Raw genomic sequence first — 15,708 nt, forward strand, 5'->3', positions numbered from 1 at the left:
GCTTCTCACTCCCCCCCCCACCGCCCCAGCTTCTCACTCCCCCCGCCCCAGCTTCTCACTCCCCCCCCGCCCCAGCTTCTCACTCCCCCCCCGCCCCAGCTTCTCACTCCCCCCCCGCCCCAGCTTCTCACTCCCCCCCGCCCCGCCCCAGCTTCTCACTCCCCCCCGCCCCAGCTTCTCACTCCCCCCCCGCCCCAGCTTCTCACTCCCCCCCCGCCCCAGCTTCTCTCACTTCCCCCCCACCACCCCAGCTTCTCTCACTTCCCCCCCCCCCACCCCGCCGCAGCCTCTCTCTCTCTCTCTCTCTTTCCCCCCCCCGCCCCAGCCTCTCTCTCTCTCTCTCTCCCCGCCCGCCCCAGCCTCTCTCTCTCTCCACCCCCCCCCCCGCCCCAGCCTCTCTCTTTCCCCCCCCCCCCCCCCCCCGGCCCAGCCTCTCTCTTCCCCCCCCCCCCGGCTCAGCCTCTCTCTTCCCCCCCCCCACCCCGCCCCAGCCTCTCTCTTCCCCCCACCCCTCCCCAGCCTCTCTCTTCCCCCCACCCCGCCCCAGCCTCTCTCTTCCCCCCACCCCGCCCCAGCCTCTCTCTTCCCCCCACCCCGCCCCAGCCTCTCTCTTCCCCCCACCCCGCCCCAGCCTCTCTCTTCCCCCACCCCGCCCCAGCCTCTCTCTTCCCCCCACCCCGCCCCAGCCTCTCTCTCTTCCCCCCACCCCGCCCCAGCCTCTCTCTCTTCCCCCCCCCCCGCCCCAGCCTCTCTCTCTTCCCCCCCCCCCCCCCCGCCCCAGCCTCTCTCTCTCTTCCCCCCCCCCCCGCCCCTCTCTCTTCTCTCCCCCGCCTCTCTCTCTTCTCTCTCCCCCCCCCCGCGCCTCTCTCTTCCCCCCCCCCCTCTCTCTCTCTCTTCCCCCCCCCCCCCCCCCCGCCCCAGCCCCTCTTCCCCCCGCCCCAGCCTCTCTCTTTCCTCCCCCCCGCCCCAGCCTCTCTCTCTTTCTCTCTCCCCCTCGCCCGCCTCTCTCTCTCTCTCTCTCTCTCTCTCTCTCCCCCTCGCCCGCCTCTCTCTCTCTCTCTCTCTCTCTCTCTCCCCCTCGCCCGCCTCTCTCTCTTCCCCCCCCCCTCTCTCTCTCTCTCTCTCTCCCCCCCCAGCCCCTCTCGAGGAGGAATCAATATGGTTGCTGTCCAGAGTGTGGGGGTGGTGGAGAAAATTATTTGAAATATTGCTTGATTGGATGAGTATCCCAGATATCAGGCAAAAAGATGTGACAGAACATGCTATATGTCATATAGGTGAATTAAGTAAAGTTATATGAAAGAAGTTAGAATGTGTGCACTTTCCTTAAATGTTTGTTGCATGGTTTTGAGCAGAGGAAATTGTACCTTTTTGTTTTCTCTCTTTTTCTGCAATCTTCTGAAGGTTCATTACTCTTTACTGAGGAGTAGTCCCATAGGCTCCAGTTGCTTTCCAGTACCTGGATGTGGCCATTACGATGAATGTTGGCAGGCTATTTTGTCGTGTGGGGCATCACAGTCGAGCTGAATCCCGTCTTCACCTGGCAGTCACACTTTCAGCAAGTGCTGCTGGATAGTGATCAGCTCCAATCAATTTTCCCTTCCATTGCTTAGGGCCCTGAGGCAAAATAGTGCATGTACTACCATTGCACTGAAATCATCAAACTTGACACAAGTTGGGCATTGAACCCGAGGCATTGAATCAGGCAGCTTTCTGGTCTGTACGATTCAGCTATTCACTAGACAGACTTGCTGCGATATTGAGAAACTTTAAAAAAATGTTAATTGCCACTGTGAGCTGTGTGACACAACTAGCACAACGATTACTCATTTGTCAGAGAATTTCTAATGTTTGTAGAAGCATATATCACTGTCATGTTTAGAAATTTCTCCCTGATATGAACTGTAACTCGTATTGCCTCATTGAACCGTCTCTAGCATTATTAATGGTGAGTTCCATTGCGTACTAAGCTGACATATGTTGTGTCACTCTAACTTAATACTGCAATTTGTCACCTGGTTGTCTGATCTGTTTTTAGACATCCTTTGGAGCTCTGTTGGGTATAAATTAGAGATCTGCAAAACATAACAATTGCATCGAAGACAGCACTCTCTTTAAGTGTGCTGTATATATTTATCATAGTCTATTGTTTTCTGCTACATTCATTTGCAGAAACTTTCAACAGTCGGTCAGAGAACATTCATTTGGAAACCTACTGTTTAACAGGTAAATCAATTATTTTTCCTTGCAGTAAGAATGATGAACTGGAATTTGATTACTGTGGAACATATCCATTTTTAACAATGTTATGAAACCCTTGCTCAGACTTGATTTTAAATTATTTGTCTCCTCTTTGTTTTTATTAATATCTTGTCCTCTATTGTATGACTGTTATAAGTATAAACTTTATTTTGGTTCTATTTTTAAATAAAAATGAAGTTTTCACATTTTCATTTTTACTAATGATCTATAAGATGTTGGTGGATAATTGTAGAATATTCGCAATTCCTCAGATAATAAAGTAGTCCATGTCTGCATGCAGCAAGACCTGGACAACATCCAGGCTTGGGTGCCCGTGTCCTAACACGCACCAAATCCCACTCACCCATCACCCCTGTGCTCGCTGACCTACATTGGCTCCCAGTTAAGCAACACTTCGATTTAAAAATTCTCATCCTAGTTTTCAAATCCCTCCATGGTCTTGCCCCTCCCTATTTCTGTAATCGCCTCCAGCCCCCCACTGAGATATCTGCGCTCCTCTGATTCTGCCCTCTTGAGCATCCCTAATTATAATTACTCAACCATTGATGGCCGTGCCTTCTGTTGCCTAGGCCCCAAGCTCTGGAACTCCCTGCCTAAACCTCTCTGCCTCTCTACCTCTTTCCTCCTTCAAGACACTTCTTAAAACCTACCTCTTGGACCAAGCTTTTGGTCACCTGCCCTCATTTATCCTTATGTGGCTTGGTGTCAAATTTTTTGTCTCATAATTCTCCTGTGAAGCGCCTTGGGATGTTTCACTACGTTAAAGGCGCTGTATAAATACAAGTTGTTGTTGATAAGTGGCAAGTAACATTTGTGTCACACAAGTGCTAGGCAATGATGATCTCCAACAAGCGAGAGTCTAACCACCTCCCCTTGAATTCAACGGCATTACCATCGCTGAATCCCTACCATCACCATCCTGGTGATCACCACTGACCAGGAACACAACTGGACCAGCCACATAAATGCCTTGGCAACAAGAGCAGTTCAGCGGCTGGGTATTCTGGGACCAGTGACTCTCCTCCCGACTCCACAAAGCCTCTCCACCACAAGGGACAAGACAGGAATATTATGGAATACTCTCCACTTGCCTTGATGGATGCAACAAGTCAGGAAGCTCGACACCATCCAGGACAAAGCAGTCCGTTTGATTGGCACCCCATCCACCAGCTTAAACATCCACTCCCCCCACCACCAGCGCACCGTGGCTTCTTCAGCAGCATCTCCTAAACACGTAGCCTCCACCGCCTAGAAGTACTAGGGTAGCAGGTGCATGGTAGCTCCACCACCTCCAAGTGACGCATTATCCTGATTTGAACATATATTGTGGTTCCTTCTTTATCCCTGGATCAAAATCCTGTAACTCCTTCCCTAACTGCATTCTGGGAGTACCTTCGCCACACAGACTGCAGCAGTTCAAGAAGACGGCTCACCACCACCACCACCTCCAGGGCAACAAGGGATGGGTAATTACCATTTTAATTGCCAGTGACACCCATATCCCAGAATAAAAAATAATTCTCTAAAATCAGTTCACTTATACCGTTACTGTTTGTTTTTATCTGTCCATCTCCAAAATACCATTCGTTTTACAGTGAACCTAGACAAGACAATCTAAGCAAAGCCCATGTCATTGGTCTCATTTTTATATCCGGTTTTCTAATTCTGTAGTACAGTATTTCAGTTCTGCCCTGTTCATCTTCACTGTTATCTTGCTAGGTACCAAGACCAAACTATTATGTTGTGCTCAACAGTAATACCAAAGCAAATTATGCTGCTGTTTGTGCACATAAGTTTTCACAATACTTTGTAACTTTAAATGTAACCTTTTTTTTAATTAACTAATGGAATTGCCACAAACCAGCATTTTACTCTGCATTATTTATCCTAATGATACATACCTTCTCTGATATTAGGGCTGGATGGTTTTTTCATTACAAAAAAAGGTGTGTTGTATTCAGGTGACCAGTGAGAGTGATTCAACTGCCGTGAGAATGGTTGCATCCTCCTGCCAGGGGTATGTTGCCAAGCAGCACTTGGTGCACTGCCTGCATGATCACCGTGCTTTGAAGCATCACTTTAAAAGTTACAATTTATTTAACTCGGTGGCCTAAAAATTGGACCTCATTGCATCCATTTTTCCAGTTAGAAAAAAATGCCAGTTTCGCAGGCCCCAAAGATGCCCAACCCCATATTCCATCTGACGATATTATAGATGTCCCAAACGGCTCTATAAAACAGTCATTTGGCAGGCCTCTCTAGCTTATGCCTGTTTTAGAACCCCTTGAGTCCCAAAGACCGTTACCGGCCCTGCTCACACCCTCTCTCAATTGCTCCCCGCAACCCCAAGGTCCTACATGAGGACCAATGCCAGTGTCAATTTAAATTGAGATTTGCGAATACTTGTTCCAATGCAGGGATCATTTGCTGCACCTAGTTTGTCCGACAGTAATGTTCCCTGTAATTTATTTTGGGGTGTGTGGGCACATTTAATTTTTCACACCTGCATGGTTATTTCTATTGAAAAGCCGGTGAACAGCTTGCGTGGGACCTCCAGAACTCTGCTCGGCCACATAGCTTAACAGGAACATTGGTAGTCGGCGACAGGCTATTCAATTTCTAGTACCTCCTCTTTCACTCTTTTCTGCTATATCTTGCTAAGTATTCTGCCCTAGGGTTATTGTTCCAGGAGCAAAGACAACGAATATTCATCCTATGGCAGATTGTTATTTGAGACCAATGCAAATTGGCTGCTGTTTCCTACATTAAAACAGTAACCACTTCAAAAGTTATTCATTGGTTGTAAAGCGTTTAGTGACATCCTGAGGTCATGAAAGGTGCTATATAAATGCAAGTTATTGCTTTTCTCTGCCTCACTTGTATGTGATCTGTACAACAAATGACATAGCATCATATTCACTATAGATATTTTTTAAATTACTGTTCTTTTGTAGAGCTTAATGATGTAGTGAAGGAAAGTGTTCACTGGCCTGTAATATATGGAATAGGTGAGTATTTGTTGCAATTTTCTCCTCCAACCTGTCCCACGATTTAATGGTTACCAAGTTGAAGTTGTGAAGTATCCTCAGCATCTACTACGAAATCTTCTCTTTTAAATTTACTGTATGGAGATTAGGTTTTTTTATTGTGGGTAAGTTCATTTTTTTCACCCCTCCTGATTTGTGCTTTAAGATAATTCCCTGGTCATCAGAAGCTCTTGACACCGTGCCCAAGTGACCATTCTCTTGTATGAGCCTAGACTGAGTGTTTCCTGGCTTTTTGGCCTCACCAATACGAGTCACTGAATACTGGAGGGGAGGGGGTCCATTGATTTTCTTTTTACTGAGTGTGGGACATAGATCCAGAGGATGCTAGATATGATCTTTGTTGAGCTAGTTAATCTCATAGCAATAAGTGTGCTGTAGCTATCCCGAGTATCTTTGGTTATTTTTTTCCCTTTCTCAACCTAATAAATGATTTCCCATTCCATTAATTAGCTCAGTTGCTGATGTCAATTCGCTGCAGTGTGGGTAATTTTCTTTCAGGTGTAAATGTGAAAACCGGAGAGATTTTTCGTGCAACTTTCCCAGACAAAGGTCCAGATGAGGATACCCGCTCTGCTCGTACTTTCATGGGGGGTTCTGTAAGTTCCAAAATCACCTCAAAAATTAAAAGTCAATTTAAAGTTGACCTGTGTAAGTCACCAAGATGATGTGCTAACATAGAGCTGACTTCTCTAAAGTACATTTCTTTTCCAAGTCATCTGTTTTTGTCTTCTAAGATGTTGTCCATTTATGATGCAAAAGTGAAAGAGGTGCAGATTGAACCTTACCAGTGGATACCATTTCCAGATGCTCAGTTCTGGTTGCAGCAAAATGATCAAGTGATATTACAGGTACAGCAACATTGGTTCGTTTGAAATTTGCTGTAAAAATGTTTCAGTTGCCTACTGGAAATTACTTGAAAGGTCAGAATTTGGATACTTTACTAGAAGTTTCACATCTTTGGCCAGATATACAAAATTCATTGCTGTATGCCTTCCATCTCTTTACAGAATTTTTCAACATCTCCACTTGTTGAACCTGCACATTTTGTTGAACATATGAGGTCTATTTTCCGATTTCTAAATGACTATCCGGCGGGGGAGTCATTATTTCCTAAGGGCAGGTCTAGGATTTTCAAGAAAAATGCAGATGGTTTGTGGGAGAGGATCGAGTGTGCTGCCTAATTTTTGGGGATTATAGTGACACTCACACCCAAGTGCTTTAACTGCTTCTAATCACAAGTGACACTTCAGGTGGTCAAGAAAAGTGCTATATAAATGCAAGTCTTTCTTCATTCTAACATGGAGGCTCCTTTTTGCAAGTGCAGCTTCAAAAAAATCCTGTAACCAGTTTACTGGATGGAAATACATTAAATATTTTGTGGACCACCGTATACAGAATGTTTCCTGTGCAGATCTTTGGGGAATGAAGCTAATTATGCCTCAAGCTTAATGAAGGTGGGAGTTCGCATAAGGAAATATTTAAGTGCTGATTATTTTACTCACACCATTAAAATCTGGTGAGTGTACTAGTATATTTGTCAATTATGTACTGAATAAGAATTAAAATAAATTACTTTGACTTTCTTGTGTGATGTAGCCTTTTGGACAACCTGTGTGCCTTCTGTTGCAGAGCAAGCACAATATTGGTAGTAATTGCATGGTGGCAAGGCAGTAAAATGGAATACTCCCCTAAAGCCTACATCAATACCTGTTCTTCTTGCTTATTTACAGGAGGGTTGGTGGTTACAGTCACTTTTGCTGTGTTCAATCCAGCAAGACATCCTGTCATACCGATTCCTCCAAGGCTGTTCAAATATGTATTTTCCAGGGCTTGCGGTGTGTAAACATCTTCTTGACAGATTGTAACCACCTTCAGAAAGGGCATTCGTGGGTGGAGTGTTAGGCATTTGCTGGGCAGGAGTTGGCAAATAGCCTGTGAAATTCTTAAACCCGATAAAAGCAGTCATAACTGCTTTTACCAGCATGAGAGTTAATAAAAGAAAATTGCATTTAAAATACCATTTAATTTATTTGGTGCGTTTTTATCCATACAGATTCACCCTAAGCATGAATGGGGATCCCCCTTCTTTCATTGTTCCAACTACAAATTTAGGCCCATTAAATCTGAAAAGTATACTTTCAAAATGTAATCAGCCAGAATCACATTTCTCAAACAGATTTTATTCAACTAAAAATCCAAACACAATTAAGTTATGTTTTTTTGTTGCTTGAAGCTTAAATTACATTCAAGCATCAAGGTTTGAGTTTTTTTTAAATTAAGAGATGTACATAGTGGGTGGTACAATTAATTATTAAAGGACTAAACCATCAATGTGCAAAATGAACAAAAATAAAATGATCCCCACCCAATTAAATATTGACAGCAATAGTAAAGGTTTACTAATTTTAAACAAAATTATAACTACAAATTAACCCATATTCATGGGGTGATAGAATACTTCATTGTATTGCAAGTGTAGTTAGAGTCAGGCTGTGTAAGGAAGGAAACATGGAGATTTCTTAGTATTCTACAGAAAACAGAATTGCACTTGAGATTCAGCCCACTTGCCAGATTCCAATTAGGATCAACATTTTAGAGATAATTTGCAATCAACATTTTAAATCAATCTTTCAATTACAACCTGCTGTGGGAAACAGACACGACAATTGAAATTTCTAGTCATATGACAGCAATGTGCAAAATCCTAATTAAAGGCATACAACAGTAGTATCCTTACTGTGCTATCACATGGCACAGTTCACATTAGTAAAGGTTCCATGTTATCCCAAATACTGGACCATGTGCTTTTTCTGTGTCCAAAGTCTTACTGCTAAAAGGTTTTTTTTTTTGCTTTATCTAAGATTTTCTTTCTCCAAATCCTCAGCTTCTGCTGGTGCAGGGGTCTGGTGAACCTCCTGTACGGTGACACCATTTGTATCAGGTTTTTCTTCAGGCAGTTTTGGGCCCAGAAGCTCCAAATCACCATTCAGCTGAGTGGAAGATTCAGAGCTTTTGTGGACGTCATTTTCAAACTCGAGTCTAGTTGTTTCAGTGATAGTTTGAGATGTTTCCATTTCTTCCGTGTGACCCACTGAAGAAATTTCACTGACCATATCGGAGGCAGAAGTCCTGGAAGACTTTCTAAACAGTTTCTGTCCTATTAAGATAAACATTGCAATATATACATTAAACTAGCATGTGTGCTACAATAACACTTCAATATTAGGCAAGAATCCATTCTTGCACGTTAATGGCTAAGAAAATATGCTGTTATTTTCAAGATTCCCCCTGTGTAGAGTGCATGATCTCTGCATTGCCACTAAGTGGAAGCTAAAAAAAACCTCACTGGTCATCCCTGAGGTTTCTTGCATACTTCTGCGTAGCTGTCTAAGAGCAGCTTTAGCCTAGGACAGGTTACTCTGGCTTGCACACACTGTTCACCAAATAGGTGGACAAGTGATTGTAACTGTTAAGAGGTGCATATGAGCAACTCAGTTGATTCTCAAGTTTGTCAACTCCCCAGGGAATAATCCGGGATTGGGTACTAGCCTTAATATTGTAGGGTAACATGACAATATGTTGTACAGTGATCATATGCTGATGAGAGATACTCCTATTTTTTATTGCATATTCATAACAGCATTTTAAGTAAATTGATTTCTCCCTTCATTTTTCAAACGTATCAATATCACACTATACTTACCACTGGAATCAAAACAAATACTCCTATAATCTGAATGACACTAAAATTATAAATCTAACCTTTATTGGTTTTGGGCTTATTTTCATGTTGTATAGTGATGTGTGGGTTAGGTATTTAGATTCTTAGCTTTTAAGCAAAAATCGTTGTTTAACATTTCAAGATTCACTGTCTTTCAATATCTCAATTTACACTATTTCCTTAAGTTTAGTGCAGAATTCCAACTCACTCCAGAGGCAGTGAGACAACATGTTCTTATTCACTGGGTTCAACTTTTCAACAAAGTGGCTTACTTCTATTTTTTTTAAATCAAGAAAATCTAGATTACTATCTGTGCAGCTGTCTCACTGCATATCTTCAAGAACGAGAAAAATAAAAAAGGCAACATACCTGGTGACTTGCATTTGGTGCCAGGTGTTGGTGTTGGTGGTGGGGTTCCTCGCGGGGCCTGGGCTTTCTGTTCATATAGGTTAGCTGTTGACTCCAGAGAACCTGAAAAACATCAGGATAAACATAGGAGAAAATAAAGTGGGGAAAAATGTTAGTAAATATGAACCTGCACAAATGGCAACATTCATTGTTCGAAAATTCTGCAAAAGTCACCTTTGATGATTAAATGCACAAGGCCAATGATGTGTAATTTAAACAAATTTAAACATGAATAGATTTAGAGCCAAAGTTTTAAATCAGATTTCTGTTTGGTGCTGGGTATACTGCTCACCACCAGCAGTGCTCATTACATCGAGAAATGTCTGAGTGTTTCAGAAGGTGGTGGTTAGTGACTGGAAACTGAACAGGAAGAGGATCAGGACGGGGGAAAACTTATGGACAATTGTTGTATTTATTACCGACTTTTCATTTAAGCTCATTATGAAAAAAAACTCAACACCCTCTTTGTATCTACGTTTTCAACAAAACGATATGCAAAATTATAAAGAACTTCCAGTTTTATATAGAATGATTTTTTTTTAAATAGTTGTATATTTTAAATTAAGGTACAATAATACCAGTTCAGCCACAAGTTATATTTCTATTCTATAATAATCAAAATGTGATGAAATCACTCAATGTTTGAGTAGTTGTATTTTATTTCACCTTGAAATAGGCATAGTAATGTTTAAACAGGGGTACCACTATCACAATTGCAGCCTCTCAAAGCCAGCATCAGGTTGCTGCAGGAGCAGTGGTGGTGGTGGGAGGACTACAGTTGCTATCTTTTGCCAAGTTCCAAACTGGAACAATGTGAATGCATAGTTTTTAGATTTTTGAAGTCCCAATCAAATGTATATCCTTACCTATACATTTTATGGAACCTGGATAGCAATTTGTAATTCTCTCCTGAATAACTGCAACTCAAAAAAAAATCTGTTTCTTATTTTAAGTGGAGGTTCTGTTTTTTCCAAGTGGGCTGCAGGAAGTATCTATATTTTTGGGCAGCCCTGTGCTAGTAGGACTGATGGCAGAAAATTGGGAATCTTCCAGGGGCTGCAACAGAGATTTGTGAGGGACACAGTTTGGCTGTGCATTGAGTAACAATGCTTTAAGATTACAACATAATCAGTTTTAAAACAATTCAGAAAACAGTCGACCTTTCAGCTGGCATACACCACCAGGGGGGGCTGTAGTTGGTGATTGGAATCTGAAATCACTTGGCTCGAGATGCAGAGAAATTTGAGCAAAGTGATTTTGAATTGTTGCCAAAAATGTAATGAAAACAAATGGAGTTCAAGCTCTCTTGCAGTAAAAGGCTGAGTATTGCACTGGAGTATCAACCTAGATTTTTGTGCTCAAGTCTCTGGAGTGAAATTTGAACCCACAACTTCTTGACTTGCAGGCGATACCCACTGAGCCACAGTTGATAATATAATCAGGAATAAAGGATTGAGACATCAGATATTTCCTGTCACAACATGTGTGTGAAAATTCTGATCAATCAATTTCTAACCAACACAGCAAAACTGTGACGTATAATTTTTCCAACAGACTAGTCCTATTCTGCTCAGTAACATGGGAAAGGACGCTGTTCTAATGGTTCACTTGGTAAACATCATGGTAAGCAGCATAAATATCAAAAGGCTCCAGGTTCAATTACTGACTGGTCTGTGTTGAGATGGGTGTCGCAAGGGTGCAGTAATTCACTAGCATCCTGGATATGCAGAAAAAAGTCAAGATTTCCAGTAACTCTTGTTGGAAAGTGCATGTGTATGGACAGGGTCCAGCTGGGCTGCAGTGCCCCCAGTCCAATAGTCTCTCAACACATTAGCTAGACACACACACAGAATGGCCACAGTACTGGAGGCTGACCGACTGTACCATATCTAGCAGAAGTCAGTTCCCTTCAGGAGAGGAAAATTGGCAACAAAATAAACATGCAGCAGAGTTTTTGAAGTTGAGGAAAGGGGAAATCTGACAACACTTGGTCCTGGGTTTCATTTTAGCCCGTTTTCAGGAGTTTTATAATAATGGGTGATATTAAAAGTTTTTTGCTCTAGATCCATCATTTACATTGAAACAGTTTGTTTACACCCGTGTCAAAAAACTGTGTTGCAATATTAAATTCTTTGACAAATCGTGAGCAAAATCTTTAAGCAAAACAAACGTATGCACTGAGTAAAATTTAATAAATGGGAAATATGTTAAAATGGAACAAAACTTAGAATTGATAACTCACCTCCTGCCAGATTGAATGATCTTCCTTTAATTAAGCTCTGAACTGGGGATAACCAATTAAGCATTGATCCAACTACAGGAATCTGGCGCAGAATTCCCTGAAAAGGTAGAATGTGAAAGGACAATAAGTGCACAAATAAAAATACAATTGTCTATTATTTTCATGGTTCCATCATTTAATCTTGCTTCTTGTACTGTTCTACTTATTAAAAGCTTATTTGTGCTGGATGCACAATTTCTCTAATCAACTCTAATGTGCAAATACGTACATTTTAATTGTTAACTATCTTCTTGTGTATGAATGCTATCACACATCAACCATCGTTACTGGCAGAATTTCTTTTAAATACAATTCTACAATAAATTAGAATTTATTATAAATTAAATACTAGTGTGTGATTTTAATTTAATCTCAAAGATAAAAATGATAGCTAAAGGATTCTGGCTTCCTGTGGTCATCTGAACCTGCAATTAGATCATTATGCCCCCAATGATAACCTGTAATCATTACTAGCTATTCATTATTCTCTACTCACTGATTGGCATTTATTAGAATTTGTATGTATGTTAAAAAAATGTTTTACTGATAAAGTAAGTAAACAGGACCAGAACGGAAACCAGTTCAAATAATTCCAAACAGTAGATCACTTTTAATAATTCACCTTAGTGCTCATTGCATTTTGCTTTCCACTGCAGATATTCCTAACCAGTCATGCAACAATATCACAAATTCAAAAATTGCATCTGTGAGATGTTGCATTAGTTGACAATAAGTTTTGTTAAATATTTAGTTTTATCTGCTATCAGATTTATTTTTTTTAAAAACACAAATAATGTGCATTTTAGGCTTATGCTTATAATATAGCTACTAGTCAGAAACCCATAGGTATGCAATTGATTCCAGCCTGGTGGCACCCAGTTTGGCTCCAAATCAAGCTTTTGGAATTAGTAGATAGCAACATGCAAACACATATTCCTAACCTGCAAATGTTTTGAGAGCATGATGATAGTGTCCAGGGGTCTCAGGGCATTTAAAAAAAATCTAGTTTGACACTGTAATGTTCTACTGCACGTGGCTCTGGAACTATCGTCACTTTTGAATCACTGAAAAGTGGCAGTATAACTGCACACCGAGTGATTTTTGCAAATATAGTTATTTTGAAGGTTTTACTTAAACAAATACCAGCAAGAGATTGCTAAATGTAAAAACACTTTTAAAAAGTATTCTATTTAAAAGTGCAATTCGACATTATCAACAATTTTGTTCCTAATGAACATGTGATATAATCTAGTACATTGAAGTGTTTCATCAAAATGTATCAAATATAATCTGGCGGTATTTGTATTTACTTCTTCAAGGAGCTTAGCTTCATTGGCCTTCTGCAACTGTTGCTCTGCTTCAACAATTCCTTTAAGGACTATTTCCGTCATGTTCTCCAATAACTTCAAAACAAATACAAGAAGGGAGAATTATGATTGGCATTAGTAATAAATGTTTAAGTAGTTTTTTCACCACACAGTAGATTTTCAGAAACCTTAAATGTGTCTGCTATATTCAACCACAGACTAATTCAACCAAGTAAAGGAAAAGTCCTGGTTTAGCCCATTCAAGGAGTGATAGTGGAATACAGTAGAATCGGCTTGTAGTAATCCACAATGGAAGGGTCAATGTTTAAATTCCAAGACCACATTGCATTGAAAGTGGTACATTCCATGCTTATATAGCTCGGTACTGACTATTTCGTAGAAACAAACATGTGGAAATGTTAAGATGCTGGAGAGGAAGGTACCCAGAATCCAAACCAGATTGCTCACCTCCAAGCAGCACTTTAAACACCCTTTCCCTTCAGCCTCCATTTTAAAGAACAATGTTTTGATCAGTTCCGAACCGGCGCTCTGAACACAGCGCTGTGTTCAAAGTGCTGGTCCGCAATATTACCAAACAGCAGCATTGTGTGATAGTTTTAAATAGCTGACTGGTAAAGTATAATCCATGGAGTACAAGCAGTTTTCCAGGAAGGATGAGCAGCACGGAGCAGTAATACAAATAGGAAATTGGTTATAGTAGCCGCATCAATCACTGTGACTGGATTTGACTACAGTTGGAAACTGCAACAGTGCTTACTTAAATACACCTGTCCGGGGGCGGGTAGATGCGTATAATATAGGTATTCTAAAATAGATATGCAAATCTTGGTGGGTTTAGGTTAGAATAAGATAACATATTCAGAATTTATGTACAATTTAGTTTGAAAATACACTTTTAAAGTTGTCACTAATGCTAGAGTGTTAGGGTGCATTTTAATAAGGTTTTAAAAGACTATCGGAGCCATTAATATACAAAACGAAGCATGGTTTTGGAACAGAAAATGATCTTTTCCATCAAACAAAATTAGTTTGGTTGAAAAAGAATGATTGAAACTGTACATACCTTTGAACTTTCCTCTATTTCTCTGCCTATGGCTGCAATGGTTTCCACTAGCTCTGGAACATCTAAATTATCAGTTACCATACCAATATAAATGCAGTTCTTCTCTCCTCCAAACTCAGGCCCTGCAGGTTCAAAGTATTAAAGTAAATAATAAAAGTTGCACAAACTACAACTATAATGCTCCTCAAATAACTGCATTTCTTTCGATTATAATCAATATGAAGTTTAAAATTGGCCAGAAGTCCTTTCCTACAATGAACTAGTGCAAATACCACAAATTGCTTTTATTTCCATGTTAATAAATAAAATCATATGTTGTTTTCCGCTGGTGGGCTTGGTACAACTGACCTAAACATCCCTGGGCTAAGGAGTATAATGTGAGCGAGCAATCATGGTTCCCTTGTTGATCACTATCCAGTGAATCCTGATGCAAGTGCACTAGTATTGTGTCACATGAGGACAAAGTTATGGTGCCTTCCTCCATCCTACATTGATGCTTACAATCTAGGCTCACAAGCGAAGAAATGCAAGGTATTGGAGGGACACTCTTTCTATAGAACGACACCCAAATCTGAGCTGTTGGCTTCTGCTGAGAAGGATTCAGGTTAGGAGAAACAAATACTTCTGTACCAGCAGAAGTTGCCATGTTTATCCACAAGCTAAATATAAAGGTTTACTTTTTTGGTACACGCCATCTTAAAATATTGTCCAACAATAGAAGATGTGACATTAGCAAAACAAAAATAAGAATTTATTTGCGTTAAGCTAAATGTTAACTTTTTTTGGAGTTGGAAATTTAGAACAGAAATGGAGATCCCAGTTGGACCCCATTAGATCTTCTCCCACGTTTCTTCATTCACCTGCTGACTGCTGTCTTGCACTTGATCCTTCTACAATGAGATTCCCCTCCTTTGCTCGGATGTTTGTGATCTCCTCTTGGTACTTTCCCATAGCAGCATGACTGAGGTTGGAAGTTCAGTTAGAGAAACTCAGTCAAACTCGCTGCATGATGGAATACAATAGAATCGGCTTGTGCCATCTTCTAGCTAATTTGCTTTACACATTTTATCCTATAGATAGAAGGGCTTTCTGACCTGTTGAGAACATCAGATCGGAGTCAAGATCCTTCAATTTCTTTAGCAATCCAGTAGCAATTTTTTCCATCGTTATTAGCTGTTTTTCTGGGTCAGTTTCTTCATTGCTAATTTCATACCTGCAGATAATTTACACAGTTCAATATTATAATTTAAACTCAACTACCAAGAGACAACAAAGGAGTTGTTCAAACTTACCATTTCATATTTATGTTTAAAGCGCTAGGAAAGTCAGGGAGGATTCAAAGTGCTTCCCTCCACATCCCCTCAACTTAAAAAAAGTGATTAAAAGACTGGCCCTGAAATTCCAGCCTACCCTGGTCCGTATGGACCCAGGAAGGCATCATAAAAGCCGGTTTTCAGCGTGTAATACGCATGCGCTGAAAACAGGCTTTTCCGATCTGTCAAGTTTCTGGCTTGACAGATCCTCTGCATCTTGGGGAGAAGGACAGTACCACAGCAGAGATTGGGCTATTTGCCCATCTCTTGCCCTGCGAGTGTCCT

General features: G+C 41.0%; 2 protein-coding genes across 5 annotated transcripts in view; one reads left to right on the forward strand and one right to left on the reverse strand.

Annotated features, from left to right (window-relative positions):
* Positions 1–2,172: 2,172 nt before the first annotated feature.
* ntan1 (N-terminal asparagine amidase) lies at positions 2,173–6,904 on the forward strand (the record flags this gene model as incomplete). Its single annotated transcript, XM_070870282.1, has 5 exons — positions 2,173–2,226; positions 5,217–5,270; positions 5,808–5,905; positions 6,044–6,157; positions 6,317–6,904. Coding segments are annotated over 5 exons (494 nt in total), but the record flags the coding sequence as incomplete, so codon positions are not given.
* A 413-nt stretch (positions 6,905–7,317) lies between these two features.
* Positions 7,318–15,708, reverse strand: part of pdxdc1 (pyridoxal-dependent decarboxylase domain containing 1) — a 61,813-nt gene continuing 53,422 nt past the window's right edge. For all 4 annotated transcript variants that reach the window (XM_070870281.1, XM_070870278.1, XM_070870280.1 and 1 more), the window contains 6 exons: positions 15,205–15,323; positions 14,111–14,232; positions 13,030–13,122; positions 11,681–11,777; positions 9,400–9,501; positions 7,318–8,466 (listed from right to left, as the gene is read on the reverse strand). In XM_070870281.1, the coding sequence (XP_070726382.1) occupies positions 8,162–8,466; positions 9,400–9,501; positions 11,681–11,777; positions 13,030–13,122; positions 14,111–14,232; positions 15,205–15,323 (838 nt within the window). In that variant the 3' untranslated portion in view covers positions 7,318–8,161. The remainder of the gene's footprint in view (positions 8,467–9,399; positions 9,502–11,680; positions 11,778–13,029; positions 13,123–14,110; positions 14,233–15,204; positions 15,324–15,708) is intronic.

Source organism: Pristiophorus japonicus, unplaced genomic scaffold, assembly GCF_044704955.1.
Source record: "Pristiophorus japonicus isolate sPriJap1 unplaced genomic scaffold, sPriJap1.hap1 HAP1_SCAFFOLD_1256, whole genome shotgun sequence".
NCBI lineage: Eukaryota > Metazoa > Chordata > Chondrichthyes > Pristiophoridae > Pristiophorus > Pristiophorus japonicus.